The sequence below is a fragment of the Grampus griseus genome, assembly GCF_964374135.1.
Source record: "Grampus griseus genome assembly, chromosome: 15".
NCBI classification, from domain to species: domain Eukaryota; kingdom Metazoa; phylum Chordata; class Mammalia; order Artiodactyla; family Delphinidae; genus Grampus; species Grampus griseus.
This window is the reverse complement of record NC_139009.1, coordinates 10803462-10820314: the sequence shown is the minus strand read 5'-3', so window position 1 is coordinate 10820314 and position 16853 is coordinate 10803462. Positions and strand designations below refer to the sequence as shown.

General features: G+C 41.7%; 1 protein-coding gene across 2 annotated transcripts in view; it reads left to right on the top strand.

Moving 5' to 3' along the window:
* NBAS (NBAS subunit of NRZ tethering complex) overlaps nt 1-16853 on the top strand; it is a 341832-nt gene that overhangs the window by 232168 nt on the left and 92811 nt on the right. For both annotated transcript variants that reach the window (XM_082672572.1, XM_082672571.1), the window contains 2 exons: nt 5128-5378; nt 6561-6895. In XM_082672572.1, the coding sequence (XP_082528698.1) occupies nt 5128-5378; nt 6561-6895 (586 nt within the window). The remainder of the gene's footprint in view (nt 1-5127; nt 5379-6560; nt 6896-16853) is intronic.

Below are 16853 nucleotides of genomic sequence, written 5' to 3'. Positions count from 1 at the left end.
TCCTCTGCAAACTGAGTAGTCTTATTCCATTTTGCAGAATTGCGCTGAGATTTGAGAGATTTATACAAAATGCCTGACATGTATTAGATGCTCAAAGGAAAAAAAAAGTAGTTGCTATTGTTAATTCTGGAAACAGACCAGATTTACTGAACTCGCCCTCTGACCGCTATCAGCCTAACATTGCAAATCTGATTTTTTAACAATTATTTTTCAGGACAGTGTGCTATCAGTTATAATATACATGCTTTGTGAGAATTAAATGAGATGACATAGTACTTAACGTATAAGATGTGTTCGGTAAATGATGCCTGTTGCTGTTTCTGTGCTATGGTGTCTTTTAAAATACCTTTTGGTTAGAGAGGTGATAATACGAGACTACATAAACCAGTCGGAATTGACATTTTATGAGAAATGAAAAGGCTTACGGGGTCAGAGTTGTCCTTATGGAGGAGACGAAGCCTATTCACATGGGCTTCTTTCCACGTCACCACTCTGTCCACAGAAAACGTTCCACAAAGGAACTCACCAAGTATTAGTGTGACAAGAAACAGACTCCAAGGTACTCATTATTGATTCTCTCATCAACTGTGTAGGTGACCTTGCAAAGTTAAAGTTCATTGTTTGGTTTGCAAAGACACTTGGCTAAAATGTTGGAAAAACTGGAAAAGGCCATGATTATTTTTTTTTACCACGTTTCCCCAGCATAACCACATATTCAGCTGTCAGGCAGCACTGCAGGTCAAGGCTGCCACATCACGTTCATTCTGAGGCATTTGTGTGGCAAATATCTTGGACTGTTTCCCTCAGGTCGGAGTAGTTGTGATTTAGAGGGTAGAATTGTGTCTTCCCACAGAAATCAGTGGTGGAGGCCTATTCACCCATGGTCATGGTCATTCATGTGGATTTCTGTATCTTCACACTTTTAGGATTAGTCTTTGGGGGAAATGCTTAGAAGTTCTGCATCTGAACCGTGTGGACCAGTGGACCTCATCCCTTTGCTCCCTCCAGCCTTTCCCAGGAGCTCTCTCCCTCTCGCCTTCTTCTCTCCTCTTCAGTCAACTCATGGAATTGTATCAGTATTATCACTCAGTGTCAGATTGAGTAAAGTAAAATGCATTTAAATAAATTTGTTTCCCCCCATGAATATAAGTCCTTTCAATTCATGCTGTTCTTGAATCACAGTTTCGGCTGATTGACAACTCGAAGCCATTACAGAATCCCTTAATCATGGGATTAGTACTAATAACTTATTCCTTGTGCCTTTCGTACAACTAATGCTAATTTTCTTCTTGTAGTTAATCTCTGAAAGTTAAATTTGCACCATATATATACTTATATATATGTGTGTGTATATATATGTGTGTATATAAATACTTATATATGTGTGTGTATATATATATTTATATATATAAATATATATTTATATTTATATATATATATATATATATTAGTTGCCTTATAGCTAAAGCTTAGAAAAACCACTTAAACAGTTTTTAAGGGTAACTACTGATTTGATCAGTGAAAGTTCCACCGTAGTTTCCTTGTATTTCTTCCTACTCTCTTGAATGTGGGTTCTTTGGAATTGTTTTCTAAGCAGAGATTTCATTTCTTGTTCCAAAAGGAAGATAACAGCATCTTTCGATGGGAACTCTTAAAATGGGTTATCAATTACTGGCATCTATGGAAGATCTTAGTACCTTGTAATTTACTGAAGAGGGAGGTTTTCGTGTTTATCATGTGTCAGTAAAAGTATTCCAGTACCTCTCTTGACAAGATAATTAGGGAAAATTGCACATCAGGCAAAGTAAACTGCAGGCACAGAAGAATAGGTGGGTGGGCGAGGGGGGAAAGTAACGTTGACTGAGGGAGACTGTATTCAGAATCTAGTCGAACACAGATGGACTAAAGCTGTTGTGGTTTAGCCATTGTCCATTTTGTAGATGAGTCTCAGATACGCTGCTTGCCAGGGGATAGCAGTGAAGTGTGACAGGAGAACTCTTTTAGATGACTGCCCCCGAGAGAGAGCTAATGTCTGTCACAGAAAGAATCCTGGTTTTGAAATGGTTGTTAGTGAGGGCGCTTAAGCGCCATTGGTTGACGGCTGCTTTGTGACTAGGTGAGCAGCCCCAGCCATGCGGAGTCCAGACAGATCTGGACGCTTGGTCTTAGGCGTCACTTAACCTCTCTGATGACAGTCTCTCCCTTGCCTGCCACAGTAATCCATGGAATAAGTGCAGGGTTTCTTTCCTCTTCCATTGGGCATGTCGCTCTGATTGCAAGTCTTTGTCAACGTGAATCGTCTTAATGGGATGACGCAGTTTCTTATTTCCTTCTTCACTGCGTTGTTTTCAGACTTCACTTTGCAAATTATGAAGGAACATCAGGAATTCTGTGACTTTCATATACCACTGGGTGTACAGTACAGGAGAAATCGCAGGTTTGGTTACAGACCACTGCAATAAAGCCAATATCACAATAATGCTAGTACATGAATGTTTTTGTTTCCCAGTGCATATAAAAGTTACATTTACACTACGCTATAGTCTATTAAGTGTGCGAAAATATGTCTAAAAAACATGTGCAGACCTTAATTAAAAGATACCTTAGGGACTTCCCTGGTGGCGCAGTGGTTAAGAATACGCCTGCCAGTGCAGGGGACGTGGGTTCGATCCCTGGTCTGGGAAGATCCCACATGCCACGGAGCAAGTAAGCCCGTGCGCCACAACTACTGAGCCTGCACTCTAGAGCCTGCGAGCCACAACTACTGAAGTCCGCGCACTCTCGGGCCCACATGCTGCAACTACTGAGCTCGCGTGCTGCAGCTACTGAAGCCCATGTGCCTACAGTCTGTGCTCCACAACAAGAGAAGCCACCACAATGAGAAGCCTGCGCACCACAGCGGAGTAGCCCCCGCTCACCACAACTAGAGAAAGCCTGCGCGCAGCAATGAAGACCCAGAGCAGCCAAAAATAAATAAATAAATAAATAAATTTATTTATTTTTAAAAAGTTACCTTATTGCTAAAACAATGCCCAATTACAATAGGAACACCAAAGATCACAGATCACCGTAACAGATATAATAATAACGACAAAGTTTGAAATATTGCGAGAATTACCAAAATGTGACACAGAGACACGAAGTGAACAAACTCTGTCGGAAAAAATGGCACCAATGGACTTGCTTGACCCAGGGCTGCCACCAACCTTCCATTTGTAAAAACAATGCAATGCCTGTGAAGCGCGATAAAGCAAAGCACAGTACCAAACGAGGCCTGCCTGTGTCTTTCAGGGCTGACCTCGCGTTCTTTGAAGAGTGATAGTATCCGAAGAGTTTTGAAATAGCCGTCCATTTATACTCGCTATTTCCTGTACAGGCCTTGCGCTTTCTTGTCTTGATACTTTTGTTCATATTATTTCTGCTTCATTCCTTTCTACAATACCAAGCTCAAGTACTTCTCTCAATAAGCCTTCTGGTGTCATCGATATCTACCTCCTCTGACATGACAGCTTTAGTGACCCCACTCGTAACTGGAATATAATTGCATGTCCTTTGTCAGCCCACACCATTATTCTGCAGTGTTTTTTAAGTACGTATAATGCAACTGCTGGATGAGAGCTCTGTGTTGTAACTCTATACCCTCCCCAGTGCTGAGCACAGGGCCTTGTCAGTAGAGGACACCTAAGTTTTTGTTCATTCTCCCGTCTATTTGGCATTCATAAGACAGGTGTCGAGTGTTTCCTTTGTACCACACGCTGGTGCTTGGTACTGAGAAGCTAAAGCTGAAGAAGATGTGGTATCATCTTTGCCATCAGGTGGTACATGGTGTAGTGAGGGAGACAGGCAAAGTAATAAATAGTTAAAGCCGGTTATGAATAGACGGATACTCTGGGACATCTTTATAGATAGGGATATTTTTGTAAATGTTTAAACCGTGTCTTAATAGAAAAACAGGGTTTCTCTTGAAGTGAAAGTTAAAAGAGCATTTTTGAATTGCTTGATATTTTGACTTTATAAATCGCTGCTGTTATCCCAAGTATTATCACATCCTGATACAAATTTTAAAGTATATTGTGTATTAACTTTACGTAAAAGAAAAACATGTCTTGGCACTTAGGGGGAATTCCAATAAACAGGGTATCGTATTTCAGAAGAGTAGCTTTTAAATGATATGAAACCTAACTTTGATCCTGTCAGAGGTCTCACTTCCTGCTCCTAGGTACTTTCATTGCTACTCTACGAACCCTGGAAGCTGGGAGTTTCTGTTAGTGCCAAAGGCTGCTTGAAGGCCTCTTACGGTTAGAAAGCTTGAAACTCATCCCGCTTGGGGTATTGGGATTATGCTGGGCAGGAGGCACTGTGCTCTGTCCAGGGAGAAGCATGAGACCAAAATTAAGCCCTCCCCGTCACCCAAAAAACACAAACTGATCAACCAAGCAGAAGTCCTTAAATTTTTTTTTCAAGAGTTTAACCTTAAATGACTTAAAAAAAATAACATTATAAAGACAGCTAAGGCAGGATGAAAATATTGATGTGTGCTTTATTCAAGTGGCGTTCGTTACTACAGGTAATTCAAGTGAAAGTGCGAGTATCTCTTCTTTTCTATTTTAATTCTGTTTGAACACAGTATCAAGGTTATGTCTACTGTCAGTTCAAGCCTCTGATATAAAATTTATGCCTAAAAGTTGGGGTTGTTTCTTCACTTCTCTATTTCCTAAATTCCTGAAATAATAAATTTGTTTACATTTCTTTAAGGAAGCTCAGGTTTTAAATTTTTCTTGTGGTATGAATAAATAATGCATAGTAGAAGGTGACAGATCTGGGTTCATTTCCCAGCTAGTAAGCACTGGGCAGTTCTCTGTAGAGAACTACAGGGTACTGTAGACCCCCGCATGAGACAACGTGAAAATCATATAGTACCATTTGAAACACGTTTGTTTCCCTTTATATAAACTACCTGCACACACTGGTGGTTTCCTGTCTTTGATTAGGCAGCAAGAAGGGATTTGTAAGAAGTAGCCTTTCTTCCTAGGTTTCCAAACAAATAAACAAACAAAAAACATGTTGTTTAATAAAGGAACCAAATCTTACCAATCTTAACATACTTTCTTTGTCTCTTAATTTCAGTTTGTCCACAGTAGAAATTGAAAGTCGAGCCCAGTCCCTTCATCTCTTCGAGACGTTGAAGACCAGTCCCGAAGCCTTTCACAAGCACATGGTCAAGTATATTTATCCCACGATTGATGGCTTTGATCATGAAAGACTGCTGTATTATTTCACTCTGCTGGAAAGCTGTGGCTGTGCAGATTTGGGGAAATACACCATTAAACCAGAAACCCACATTCGGCTGCTAAAGAAATTTAAGGTAGTTGCGTCAGGTAAGTTAATCATTTTCCTGCTTGAACTCATTCTTTAAATGTAATCTAGGGCAATTTTCTATATACAGTCCTGTTCCTGCATTGTGGCTGGCGTAACTGAAACCACAGTATTTTTATGCTAATAGACTTTATTCTGTCTCCAACTCCTTTACTTACTGTTGAGGGACTTAAACACTGGAGAAACTTAAGTCACACAATGACTAAACGCAGACCTGGTACTAAAATCCAAAGCTTCTGACTAGTACGCCAAAGGTGTTTTCCCTGCTTCCACTGGTTATATTTTATCTACATAAATGACAAGGCTGAGACGCTTCCCAATAGGCAATTTGGCAGGAGTTCACTTAAGTGGACCTACATGTTTAAAGTGTGTATGGAACCCTTAAAATAAGAGCCTTTGAATCTTTGATAAATTGTGGAATTTTTTTTTTTTTTTTTGGCGGTACGCGGGCCTCTCATTGTTGTGGCCTCTCCCGTTGCGGAGCACAGGCTCACGGGCCCAGCCGCTCCGCGGCATGCGGGATCCTCCCGGACCGGGGCACGAACCCGTGTCCCCTGCATCCCAACCACTGCGCCACCAGGGAAGCCCTGTGGAAATCTTTAGAATGGTGTCTGTAGCTCATAACTGAGAAATTAACCGTGTTAATACCTCTCAAATCTGTATGATACTTTACAATTTACAAGGCACTTGCAAAGCTGCACTCATCTGCTATTCATAACAACGTTGAGTATTTACTTCAGTTTAGCAGTGGTTTACTGAGTAGCTGAATTAGACCCTGGACTAGACACAGAGGAGAGGGAGTAAGATTCAATCCCTGCCTTCAGGTAGTTGATGAGGTACTAGATGAATAACGAATATAGTGCAGTTTGGTGAGAGCACTGATAGAAGACATAGGTGCCATGGGGGGATTGAAGAAGCGAAGAGATATTGCCATCTCCAGGATACAAATGAGGACACTGGGGCTCACAGCGGTTGAGTGACCTGTTCAGGGTTGCACAGTTGGTTAAGTTGCAGGCAGGGATTGGAACTCAGATCTTCTGATGGATCTCATTGACAAACGAAGCTGTGCTGTAACTAAATCTTTTCATTCAGCCACGCAGAGGGGCTGTGTGTGTATTTGAAAGCTCCTGTGTGGTTATCTGGGAATGAACTACTCTCTTTTTTTCCCCTTTTCTTTCCGATAGGTCTTAATTACAAAAAGCTGACAGATGAAAACATGAATCCTCTTGAGGCATTGGAGCCAGTCCTTTCAAGTCAAAATATCTTATCCATTTCCAAACTTGTTCCCAAAATCCCTGAGAAGGATGGGCGCATGCTCTCCCCAAGCTCTCTGTACACCGTCTGGTTACAGAAGTTGTTCTGGACTGGAGACCCTCACCTCGTTAAACAAGTCCCGGCATCCTCCCCCGAGTGGCTGTGCGCCTATGACGCCTGCATGAAGTACTTTGATCGTCTCCTCCCAGGTGACCTCATCACTGTGGTGGATTCAGTGACCTTTTCTCCAAAAGCTGTGACCAAGGTAACCAAAAAGATAAGAGTTTAAAGTAGATTGGCCGCTTTAGAAGAAATGAAAATTGCTCTTACATTCTGTCGATTTTGTTTTTATTTGCTTTCTTGAAATAGGGAATACTTACATGTTTGGCAGTTTTGTTTTTTGTTAAGCATGAGGTATTTTAATTGGGAGATCATTTTCCTCTATCACAGTTGTGCAGGCAATATAAATCAGGCTTAACTGTTCTAATTTGCACGTACATTTTGTTCATGTTATAGTTCTCATAATATGGCATTTTATAGTAAATATTCCATCCTGTTCTTTCCAATTGACAAGTGGAAAGAACCTCCAGTGCCAAGCCCACTTTACTTGCACTCAGAGCCAGGCTACCAACTTAGCGACGATTAAGTCCAGGTCTTAAAACAGTTTCACGTGAATGCTACATAGTACATGACTTGGTGGTAGAATTACCCATGTGAGTCTGTGTGGCAATTTCCAATGTCTGCTCCATGCCCAGATCTGAGCCCTTTAATTGGACTCTAACTTCTCCTCTCGATCCTTTAACATTGTAGAGTTTCACACAAAATAGATAATGTGGGTTATTCTCCTCCCCTTCTTGCCCTCTCACTATTCAACAAATATGAATTTCTCATTGCTTGGACATGGGGCATCATCTCTCCTAGAAAATCTCCCAGCTGCTGGTCTCAACTGCTGAACTGCATTGCGTTTGGAACTTCCTTTCATTTTCTCTTCCCTGCCTTTGCTGCTGCCTTCTCTTTCCCCCAAGTTGGCAAGTCTGCCCAGGACCCTATCCCATGAATTTTTATTATAGCTATTATTATCATGAAAATTGAGTGTAGAGGCTAAGAATCCAAGTCATTCAGCTGGAGGTTGGCCCAGGTAGATGTTCAAACATCTGTGGGGAATGCTAGTTTTAACTAACTTGCTAGATTAATAGTTGTGGATAACCAATGACTTCATTTCCTTATTATTGTAACTCAATGAATTTAGTTAATAACTTGGTTTTAAATTTTACAGCCACTGCTATAAAGAGGAGATAATCATTTTTGTTGTTTTTAAGGAAAAACGTAAGGATGATTGTAAAGGGATGTAGCGTGATATATTTGAAAAGAGCACGGGTTTAGAGTCATACGGCTTTGAAGTTTGAACCTGCCACTTAGCCAGCTACGTGGTTTCGCCTCAGGAATCTCTGTTAACTTCTGCCTTCTTCAGGCAGAGGCAGTGACTGAGGAATCTTGAAATAGATGATAGTGTTATCCTACTTTTAATAGGTGAGGAAACAGAGGTTCAACAAAGTTAATTTGGTAATAGAGGAGTCACAATTTGAACTCAAGGAGGCTTATTCCAGGGTCTTTGCTCTTAACCACTGAATGGTACTATTTCTAAGAAGTCATAGAAACAAACAGCTAGAGTCAGGGGACCTGGAGCCTTTGTAGGGACTGTGGGAGAACAGTGGGGCCAGAGAGCCCCAAGCATTTTCAGTCCAAGCGGAGCACCCTGTCTCGGGATGTTTCCAGAGCAGGGCTGAGTCTAAATGAGGAAAGCCCGGCAGGAACCTCACAATGTCTGGGGAAAGACAAGAGTCCAGCAAATACTGGGTGAATCTCCAAGGATGAGAAGAGGTTTGAGTCCAAGTAAGTACTAGCATTGCCACAAGTACATACTGGAGGGAAGGGGCTGAACCAAGTGGGGAGTTGAAATCCAAGGAAATGGCTCCAGAGCTGGGACCTATGAAACAGCTGAAGGAGCTTGACAAACGACCTGACTGGCCAGGACGATGGAGGGGCCCAGGGTGAAGGAGGTTTTACATATTTTATATGAGGGCAGAGACAAAGCCCAGCATGGCCAGCCAGGGCCACGTGCTAATTGTGAGCACGGTATGGGGTGGACAGACAGCCTAGACTTCCCGACAGCAATTACTTACTCCTGATTAAACAAACTTAGGAGTTGGATGTACAGTCTACTCAGTTTTAGTTGGTATTTATGATGTTTTAAGTCAGATGGCTTTAAGTTACAGCACATTCTCATCACCTTAGTTTCTTAATTGTATATCTTTAAGATGCCCTCCAACCACGAGAAGATGTATGACACAGTTGTTTGTGGACATACGTGCATTTTTTCCTGAGGAAAAGGTGCATAGCTGACCCAGTAGGGATTGAGTCAGTTAATTGTGGCATTGCTTTCTCTTAGCTCAGATGGTGTAATTCTCAGCAAGATATTCTTTTACTGTAAACTATGTTAAGAGGTAGTTTTCTACTAAGTCAAATAAGGTATAGAAAAGTGAGAGAGAGAGATTAATTTGATATTTTTAGTCTAGCTTTATATTTGTTCTCATTTTATTAATTGGCAAGCTTTAGATTTTCCATTCAGAGAGGGAAAGTATAAAGTTTAGGTACACTGCGTGTTTGAAATCTCACAGTGCTATCCTAGAGAGAGAGAAAGAGTGTAAAATTCATACTGAAATACAGCCCTCACATGTCAGAGGACACATTCGGAAAAGGGAATGCATCTGGATGTGGCCAAGTTTGCAAAACACCAGATGTTGCCACAGCTTGTACATGGTGTTAAAAATGTAAAATAAGTGTATACTACTCATATATAGTGTGCAGTTTTGAAACGTTTACCCGCATTTAATTCAGAGCCAAATGTTTGGAAAGAACTGGTGAACATCCAGAGAGCCTAACGAGAACAGTAAGCATTCAATTCAGAGAGGAACGTCCCAAAGCCTGAACTTAGTACCCGTTCCATAATGACATAAGCCAGAGGAGGCGCTTCGCCTTCATAGCAGGATCTGTAGAAATCCCGGGGAGCATCATTATGTCATGTAGGCCAAGAGTGAATTTGCACGACATTCGAGGTGTTGTATATGCAGAAGGGAAAAGAATACACATGTTTAAAGTGCATTGGCTCCAATTCTGAATGGTTGCGTTTCAGTTGAGTCAGGTCAGAGTTGCTCTCCTATTGCTTTTCCGATTCAGTCATTAGAAGCATTTTTGCAGAGAACAAGTTAGTGAGTTAGAAATTAGGAAAGTGGTCGACAAAGCTGAAATGCAGGTCAGAGCACTGTTTGCCTGGTTCAGACATGATGTGGTTAGATAAGGGGGTGCTTGCATGTAACCCCAGCCTTCGTGTTTTACACTCAACACTCGCTCTCAATTGCTGGTATAGCTACATCCAAAAATAAGGACGTGGAAAATCCTCATCCTACTTAGGAAATGCTACTAAGTTGGCCCGAATCCTTCTTTAAAAACCCCAGTTAAGGGCTTTTCTGGTGGCGCAGTGGTTGAGAGTCCGCCTGCCGATGCAGGGGACACGGGTTCGTGCCCCGGTCCGGGAAGATCCCACATGCCGTGTAGCGGTTGGGCCCGTGAGCCATGGCCGCTGAGCCTGCGCGTCCGGAGCCTGTGCTCCGCAACGGGAGAGGCCACGACAGTGAGAGGCCTGCGTACCGCAAAAAAAAAAACACAAAAAAAAACAAAACCAGGTAATCACAGAAGTAGAAGAGGTGTTCTAGTATCCTAGAAGCCTGATGCTTTTCAACCTGGAATTGGGTAGGCGTTCACCACCCTCTCCCCACCCCACGTGCACCCTGTGTTTCAGCTCCTACCATTTGTTTTTGATGGGAATGTATCTCCTTTGAGTTAGAGCGGAAAAATTCTTGAGAACCTCTTCTCTAGTCTGACCTCTGACCTTCAAGTGGCATTTCTATTGATAATTAAGGCAATACCTCTCCTTCTATATTTATTTATACACACACACATATGTATAAGGAATCTTTCTCTTTCTTCTTATATTTCCCACTTTTTGGTTCTGCCTGCTGTAGCTGTGGAAACAGCATAAGGGCATCTCTTTTTCATATGACTGTTCAAATTCTTGAACTAGGCTACTATATCCTCCCTTATTCTATTATCTAGACTACTTGCTAGAGGAATAAATTTATCTAGACTACTTGCTGGAAGAATAAATTTATCTTAAAAACCATGATATGGGGCTTCCCTGGTGGCGCAGTGGTTGAGAGTCCACCTGCCGATGCAGAGGACACGGGTTCGTGCCCCGGTCCGGGAAGATCCCACATGCCGCAGAGCGGCTGGGCCCTTGAGCCATGGCTGCTGGGCCTGCGCGTCCGGAGCCTGTACTCCGCAACGGGAGAGGCCACAGCAGTGAGAGGCCCGCGTACCGCAAAAAAAAAAAAAAAAAAAAACATGCCTGTAAGAAACCTAAAATGAAGGGTTTCTTTTCTTTACAGTAAAATTATTATAATTGAGAGTTACACTCCCGGTGAAATTAGAAATTCCTTGAGGGCAAGGCTGTTGCCTTTTCTCTCAGATGCTCCAGTACCCAGCATAGTATAAAAGCAGGCACTCCTCAGTGTGGTTGTTCAAATAATTACTATCCTAGGTTGGCTATTCTTAAATCTTTCGATCTTTGGATGCCTTAATATTCTTAAAAATTGTTGAGGACCCTAAAAAGCTTTTGTTTATGTAATATCTGTTGATATTTGGCATATTAGAAATTAAAACCAAGACATTTTAAAAATATTTGTTTAATTCATTTATAGGTTAATTCATATATAGATCCATTTATAGGTTGACATGAATAGCATCTCTTGATGGAAAATGGAAATATAGCATTTCAAAAAGAAAAAAATAATGAAAGTGACATCATTTTACAGTCACATGTCTGGCTTAATAGAACACAGCTGGGTTCTCGCGTTTGTTTCTGTATTCAATTTTTGTCGTTTTGGCTGAAGAAAATGAAGAGCTTTCAGCCTTACACAGATACAAGGTAGAAAAGGGAGGAGTGCTTTAATAGCCTATGGTGTAATTTTGGGTGTTCTTTGATGCTACTGTAAAACTCAACAAATGATAAATTCTTAAAGACTAGGTGTAGTGTGGAGTCAGAAACCCTATCCTTGATCTTTCTGTGCTCTCTTATATTAAAACTGTTGTTTTGGATTGCACTTTGATTGGATCTTCTACCCATGTATGATTTGGAATATAATGCTTTCAGAGTTTGGAAAATTGGCTCGCTCAGTTATACACATCATCCAAATGTTGATACAGTGCATTATACGTTATCAACAAAGTCACATGGTTTATTCTGAACGCCCATCTTATCCAGTGAGTTTTTAAGTATTGGGAAGTTGTCAAGCTCACAGTGGTAGGTACAAGTTTTCCAAAACTCGAATTTTTGCTTGAAAGCTTCAATTGTATCATTGGCAACAAATACTGTGAGTTAATTTCCTGGAAGTGACACGCTCACTTTGTTCACATTGGAGAAAATGTTTGCCGCATATTCACGTCTGAATAGCTGTAGTTTGTCTACCTGTTGTTCTTTCAAGCACAAATGGTAATGCGTGCCAAAGCAGCTGCTTCAGCTACTCATGACTCAGTCACACATGCTTTTTCCTTACTACGCTTCAGTACACCGTGAGATGTTTCATGTGTATCTCTCGGTTCTTAGATATGCAGATATCTAAGATATGCACTTAGATATGCACTCAGTGGTTGAGATTTAATAAAATCAATCATTTTTACTCCTTCATCAAGAACATTCTCAAGTGAAATGCCGATGGAGAACACAGTGACACTTAGCACATTTTGGTGCCACTCCCTTGATTGTGCAAAGTCCCCACAGTTTTATCCACCATTGCTTTTTCACCATCATATAAGTGTCAACATAGTGAAAAAAGGTAAATAATGTTTTAGTGGTAAAAGTCAAAAAGGTGAACAATTTTGACTTTGCAGACCTCTTGAAAGAGTCATGGACTCTTGTGGTTTGTGGACCACACTTTGAGGACCACTGTCGTAGGATATTGTTTCCAAAACGGCAGCCAACCTTGACGCCCACATGAAGGAGCATTTCAGCTTCCTAAATGTTTGTAATTTAAATAATAATGAAGATATGTCTGGTAAGTGCATAAAAGATTGTCTTAAAATTTCAGTTTCTCAAAATAGTTTAACTTCCAATCAGCTTTCCAGATGTGGACGTGTCAGAAAGAATTTGAAAATGTAAATGGAATGTGTACATGGTAATATCATTATATCATCCTTTGAATTTATGAACTTGCAATATACTTTTTCCTTCTACAGATTTCCTTTTATAATTTTTTAGCTAACATATTTATTTTTTAATATTACTCAAGCTAAGCAGGGAGTTCTCTGGGAGAGACGTATAAGAAAAGAGAAGGGGCTCAGAGCAAGGGTGCAGCTCCTGAGGGGCGCTCCTTCAACCTGGTTTCCTCAGCTTTATTCCCAGGCCAGGATCTCAGCTCAAAGAAGAGATGATTTTTTTTCTGGGGCCTGGATGCAGTAGAGTATGAGGATGATGCTTAATCATGGTTCCACCCCACCTTCACTCATAGCCCCTTTTAGAATTCAGAAAGATGAAAGTAAATATCAACAATAAATATTGTTGGCAAAGCTGGAATTAGGGAGCATGGCCTGCATCTGCAACCCAATGGTCTGTCTTTCACAAAAGTTCACACTTGTTTGAAATTTGACTAGTTAGAGCTGCTATAGAAAGTAATTCTAGAGGGAAGCCAAGGATGAGTGCACACTGAGGACAGGCAGGGCTGGCGGGGAGTAGCCGCGTTACGCATGGCTTTGAAGTCTGCTCTCCTCCTGTGGAGAGGAATAAGGAGGGGAGAGATGCCAGAAGTGCTCTTCTATGGTTTCTGCCTGTTGGTTGGAGTGAAAGTTTTCTCCTCATAATGGAAAGATGAGGAGAGGGCAATGGGCTTTTTGTTTCCTTAACTAATTCAGCTTAATAATGAAACCTCTTGCCAGTGAGGGGAGAAAGGAGTCCAGGGTCTGTCGGGACCTGGTCCTGATGTCCCCTCTTCCTGGGGCCACACCTCTTGTACCTATGAGTCTTGTGGCATGTCCTCCTGGGATCAATAGTGGCAGCAGCACAGCCTGTGCTTCTGAAAACTCTAAGATAGGTCAGAAGAGCACACTCTTCTGACTCCCTGTGGACTAGGCTAAAAATCTACTCTCTGTTCTATTTCCTATCTCACATTTTGCCCAACTGGAATGATGATTAAAACTCATCAGAAGTTAAGCAACAGAGTAGAAATATGCCAAGTATTACAGGTCAGCAGCTTTAAAATGGCCCAAATTTAAATTCTCATTATTAAATTCCCAGGAAGAAATTGACATCCTTAAAATCAAATCCTCTTGCCCTTTTAGTTAAAGTTCAATTACATCAAAATCCAAAATTCGTAAGTTCAACAAAAGTAAAGTTCAAAGATGATATTCCTGGTTTCTGCTCTATCTTAGCCAGAGAGGTCTGAGTTAGGTGTCTGGGTAATATCAGGTTCCTTCAGCAGAATATACCTTCTTACACTTGAGGAGTATAGCTTCTTCAGCAAATCTGAAGTTAAGTTAATCCCACTCCAAGTTTTCCATGCATCTCATTTTTTAAAACTCTAAAAGAAAAAGAGAAAAAAATTAAAACAGTTTCAGCGTCAGCTCCATTGCTGTGTAATTTAGGAAACTCAAGCGAATCACCAGCCCTGACACAGCCAAGTGAAGCAAGGTTCCTGAATCCTGTTCTTAGTTCGGTCCAAATGCACATTCCTAGAATGCTGGAGAGCGTGGACGTGGCTTGTTGGTGTGGGAGCGGAGGAGAGTCAGCAGAGAAAAGCTTACAGAGTTTAGCTTTGCCAGCGTATCAGGTCAAACCAGTTGTCTAGAGCTTGGCCGGGTAGGTCTCCCATGAAGGGGTTAAATGCGGTGTGCGTTCTCCATATGGAGGAAGGGAAAATACCCATCCAGACTGTCTCCTCTCTGAGACTGACTTATTTTACATGTACCTGCCTGCAGTCACTCTGCCTTCCTAATGTCCGTTTCCCCATTTAAGCTCTGTGTTCCTCCAGTTAAGAGTCCCAGTGGCCACTGTCGCTGTTTTATTGCTATGGAATCCCACTTGTCTCAGAATCCTGTTCCCTGGGGAGCTTTGCCACTCATGCCCATGTTTGCTTCTGCTGAAAACCATCTGCAGTAGATCTCTCAACTGCAATCAGTGTAGATGTTTTTGAAACCTGTGCCCCTAAGGACCTGGAGAGGACTATTACGTTTGCTTTGTGCTTGCAGCTGAATTGTATGCTTGTGCTCCTTCCATGGGCATAGAAATATTTCTGTCATATCTTCGGGGTTTGATGGGGAAAGAGCAATAAATAGCATCCTGTCTTCCCAATTGCAATCAGTTAAGTGATAGAGGGATCAGCTAGACGGAAACTAAAGTCACTTTATTGTCGGGAGGATTGGAGTGTCGACCATGGCTTGATTTTCCACGGTCAGCCTTCCTCGTGCTTGCTCCCTGCCCAGATCTTCAGACAACCCTGCCAAGCACAAGGATAGATCTGGAGAGCATGTGTGCTTTCTCAGAAGGGCTGCCTCCCAACTTGATTCCCACTCATGGGACCCAGAGAGGTGGCCTCTGGATTAGTGCTGTCTAATGGGACTGTGATGTGAGCCACTTGTGGAATTTGAAATTTTCTAGTAGTCACATTAAGAAGAGAAACACAAAATAGGTGAAATTGTCCTAAATATTTACCATTTCAGCATGTAATCAGTGTCCTAAATATTACCATTTCAGCATGTAATCGGTATAAAAATATGAATGAGATATTTTAGCATTCTTGTTTTTGCATACTCTTTGCCATCTGTTGTGTACTCACAGTACCTGTCAGCATAGACGGGCCACATCTCAAACACTCCATAGCCATATGAATGTATTGGACAGATAATGCTTCTCTGGAACCGAAGTCCGCGGTTTACCCTTTTGTCTCACAAACGTTTACCACTGAAAGGACAAGAGCAGAAGAAAAGTGTATTCTCCTCACAGGCGGATCTCAAAAAGAAAGGGAGGGGACTAGCCACCCATAATCAGTTTCTTCCCGCCATGTCATCAGCTGTCACTCCTCTCCCGAGGAGTGACAGGTGAAGAGAGGGGCAGGACTTACCTTCTCGGGACCCATCGGGGGAACTTCCTGCTTTATGGGCCTAGGTGGGAGCTGCAAAGGAGAAAATGGTTCCTGCCACACATACTAAATGAATGTCCGGCTAAAAATAAATGATAAGACCTTAGGAATTATCTGTCATCTACGGAAATCACGGTACGCACTATGTGGTAATAGCAGTAATAGCGCCCATTTCTCGTTCACTGGTTATGTACCGGGCGCTGGTTCTCCACTTGACCTTGTCTCCAGTAATCATCACAGTAGCCCTGCAGTGTAGGTATTACATCTCAGTTTGAAATGAGCAAACTGAAGGTTAGAGGTTAAGTAATTTGCTCAAGGTCAGAAGCAAGTTAGTAGCTGAGTCAGAATTCCAATCCTCGTCTTATCTGTTTAGTGTGAGAGGTCTTCAGCAAATGCTAATCCTTCTTCCTTAGACAGGCGCCCAATGTTTTCTGAGGCAACTTGTTCATTTATTGGATACGTTTATGTGATTCTCTTAAATGGGGTCCACGTCTGCCCCTTTGATCTGTCCTCCTTTCTGTAACAACAAGAAATAGAACCACTTCCTTCCTTGCTCTTTGGGACATGGAATAAAAATACCATATATCCTCCAAGACTTTCATCCCTCATTTCTTCTTTATTCCTCAAATAACCTGGATTTCATGTGTTTCAATTAAAATCACCTTCACCTTGACACAATTTATGTGTTCCTCCTTAAAAAAATTTTTTTAAAAAAAGGGAAAAAAAATCACCTCCATGTATTAGTTTTATAGTGCAGTTGTAACTAATTATCACACACCTAGAGACTTAATACAAATTTATTATCTTAAACTTCTGTAGGTGAAAAGTCAGACAAGTGTCTCAGTGGGCTAAAATCCAGGTGCAGGGAGGCCTGTACTGCTTTCTGGAGGCTCCAGGGGAGAATCCAATGGTGAGAGGCTGTCTTCCTTCTTTGGCTCATGGCCCCTTTCCTCCATCTTCAAAGCCAGCAACGTTGCA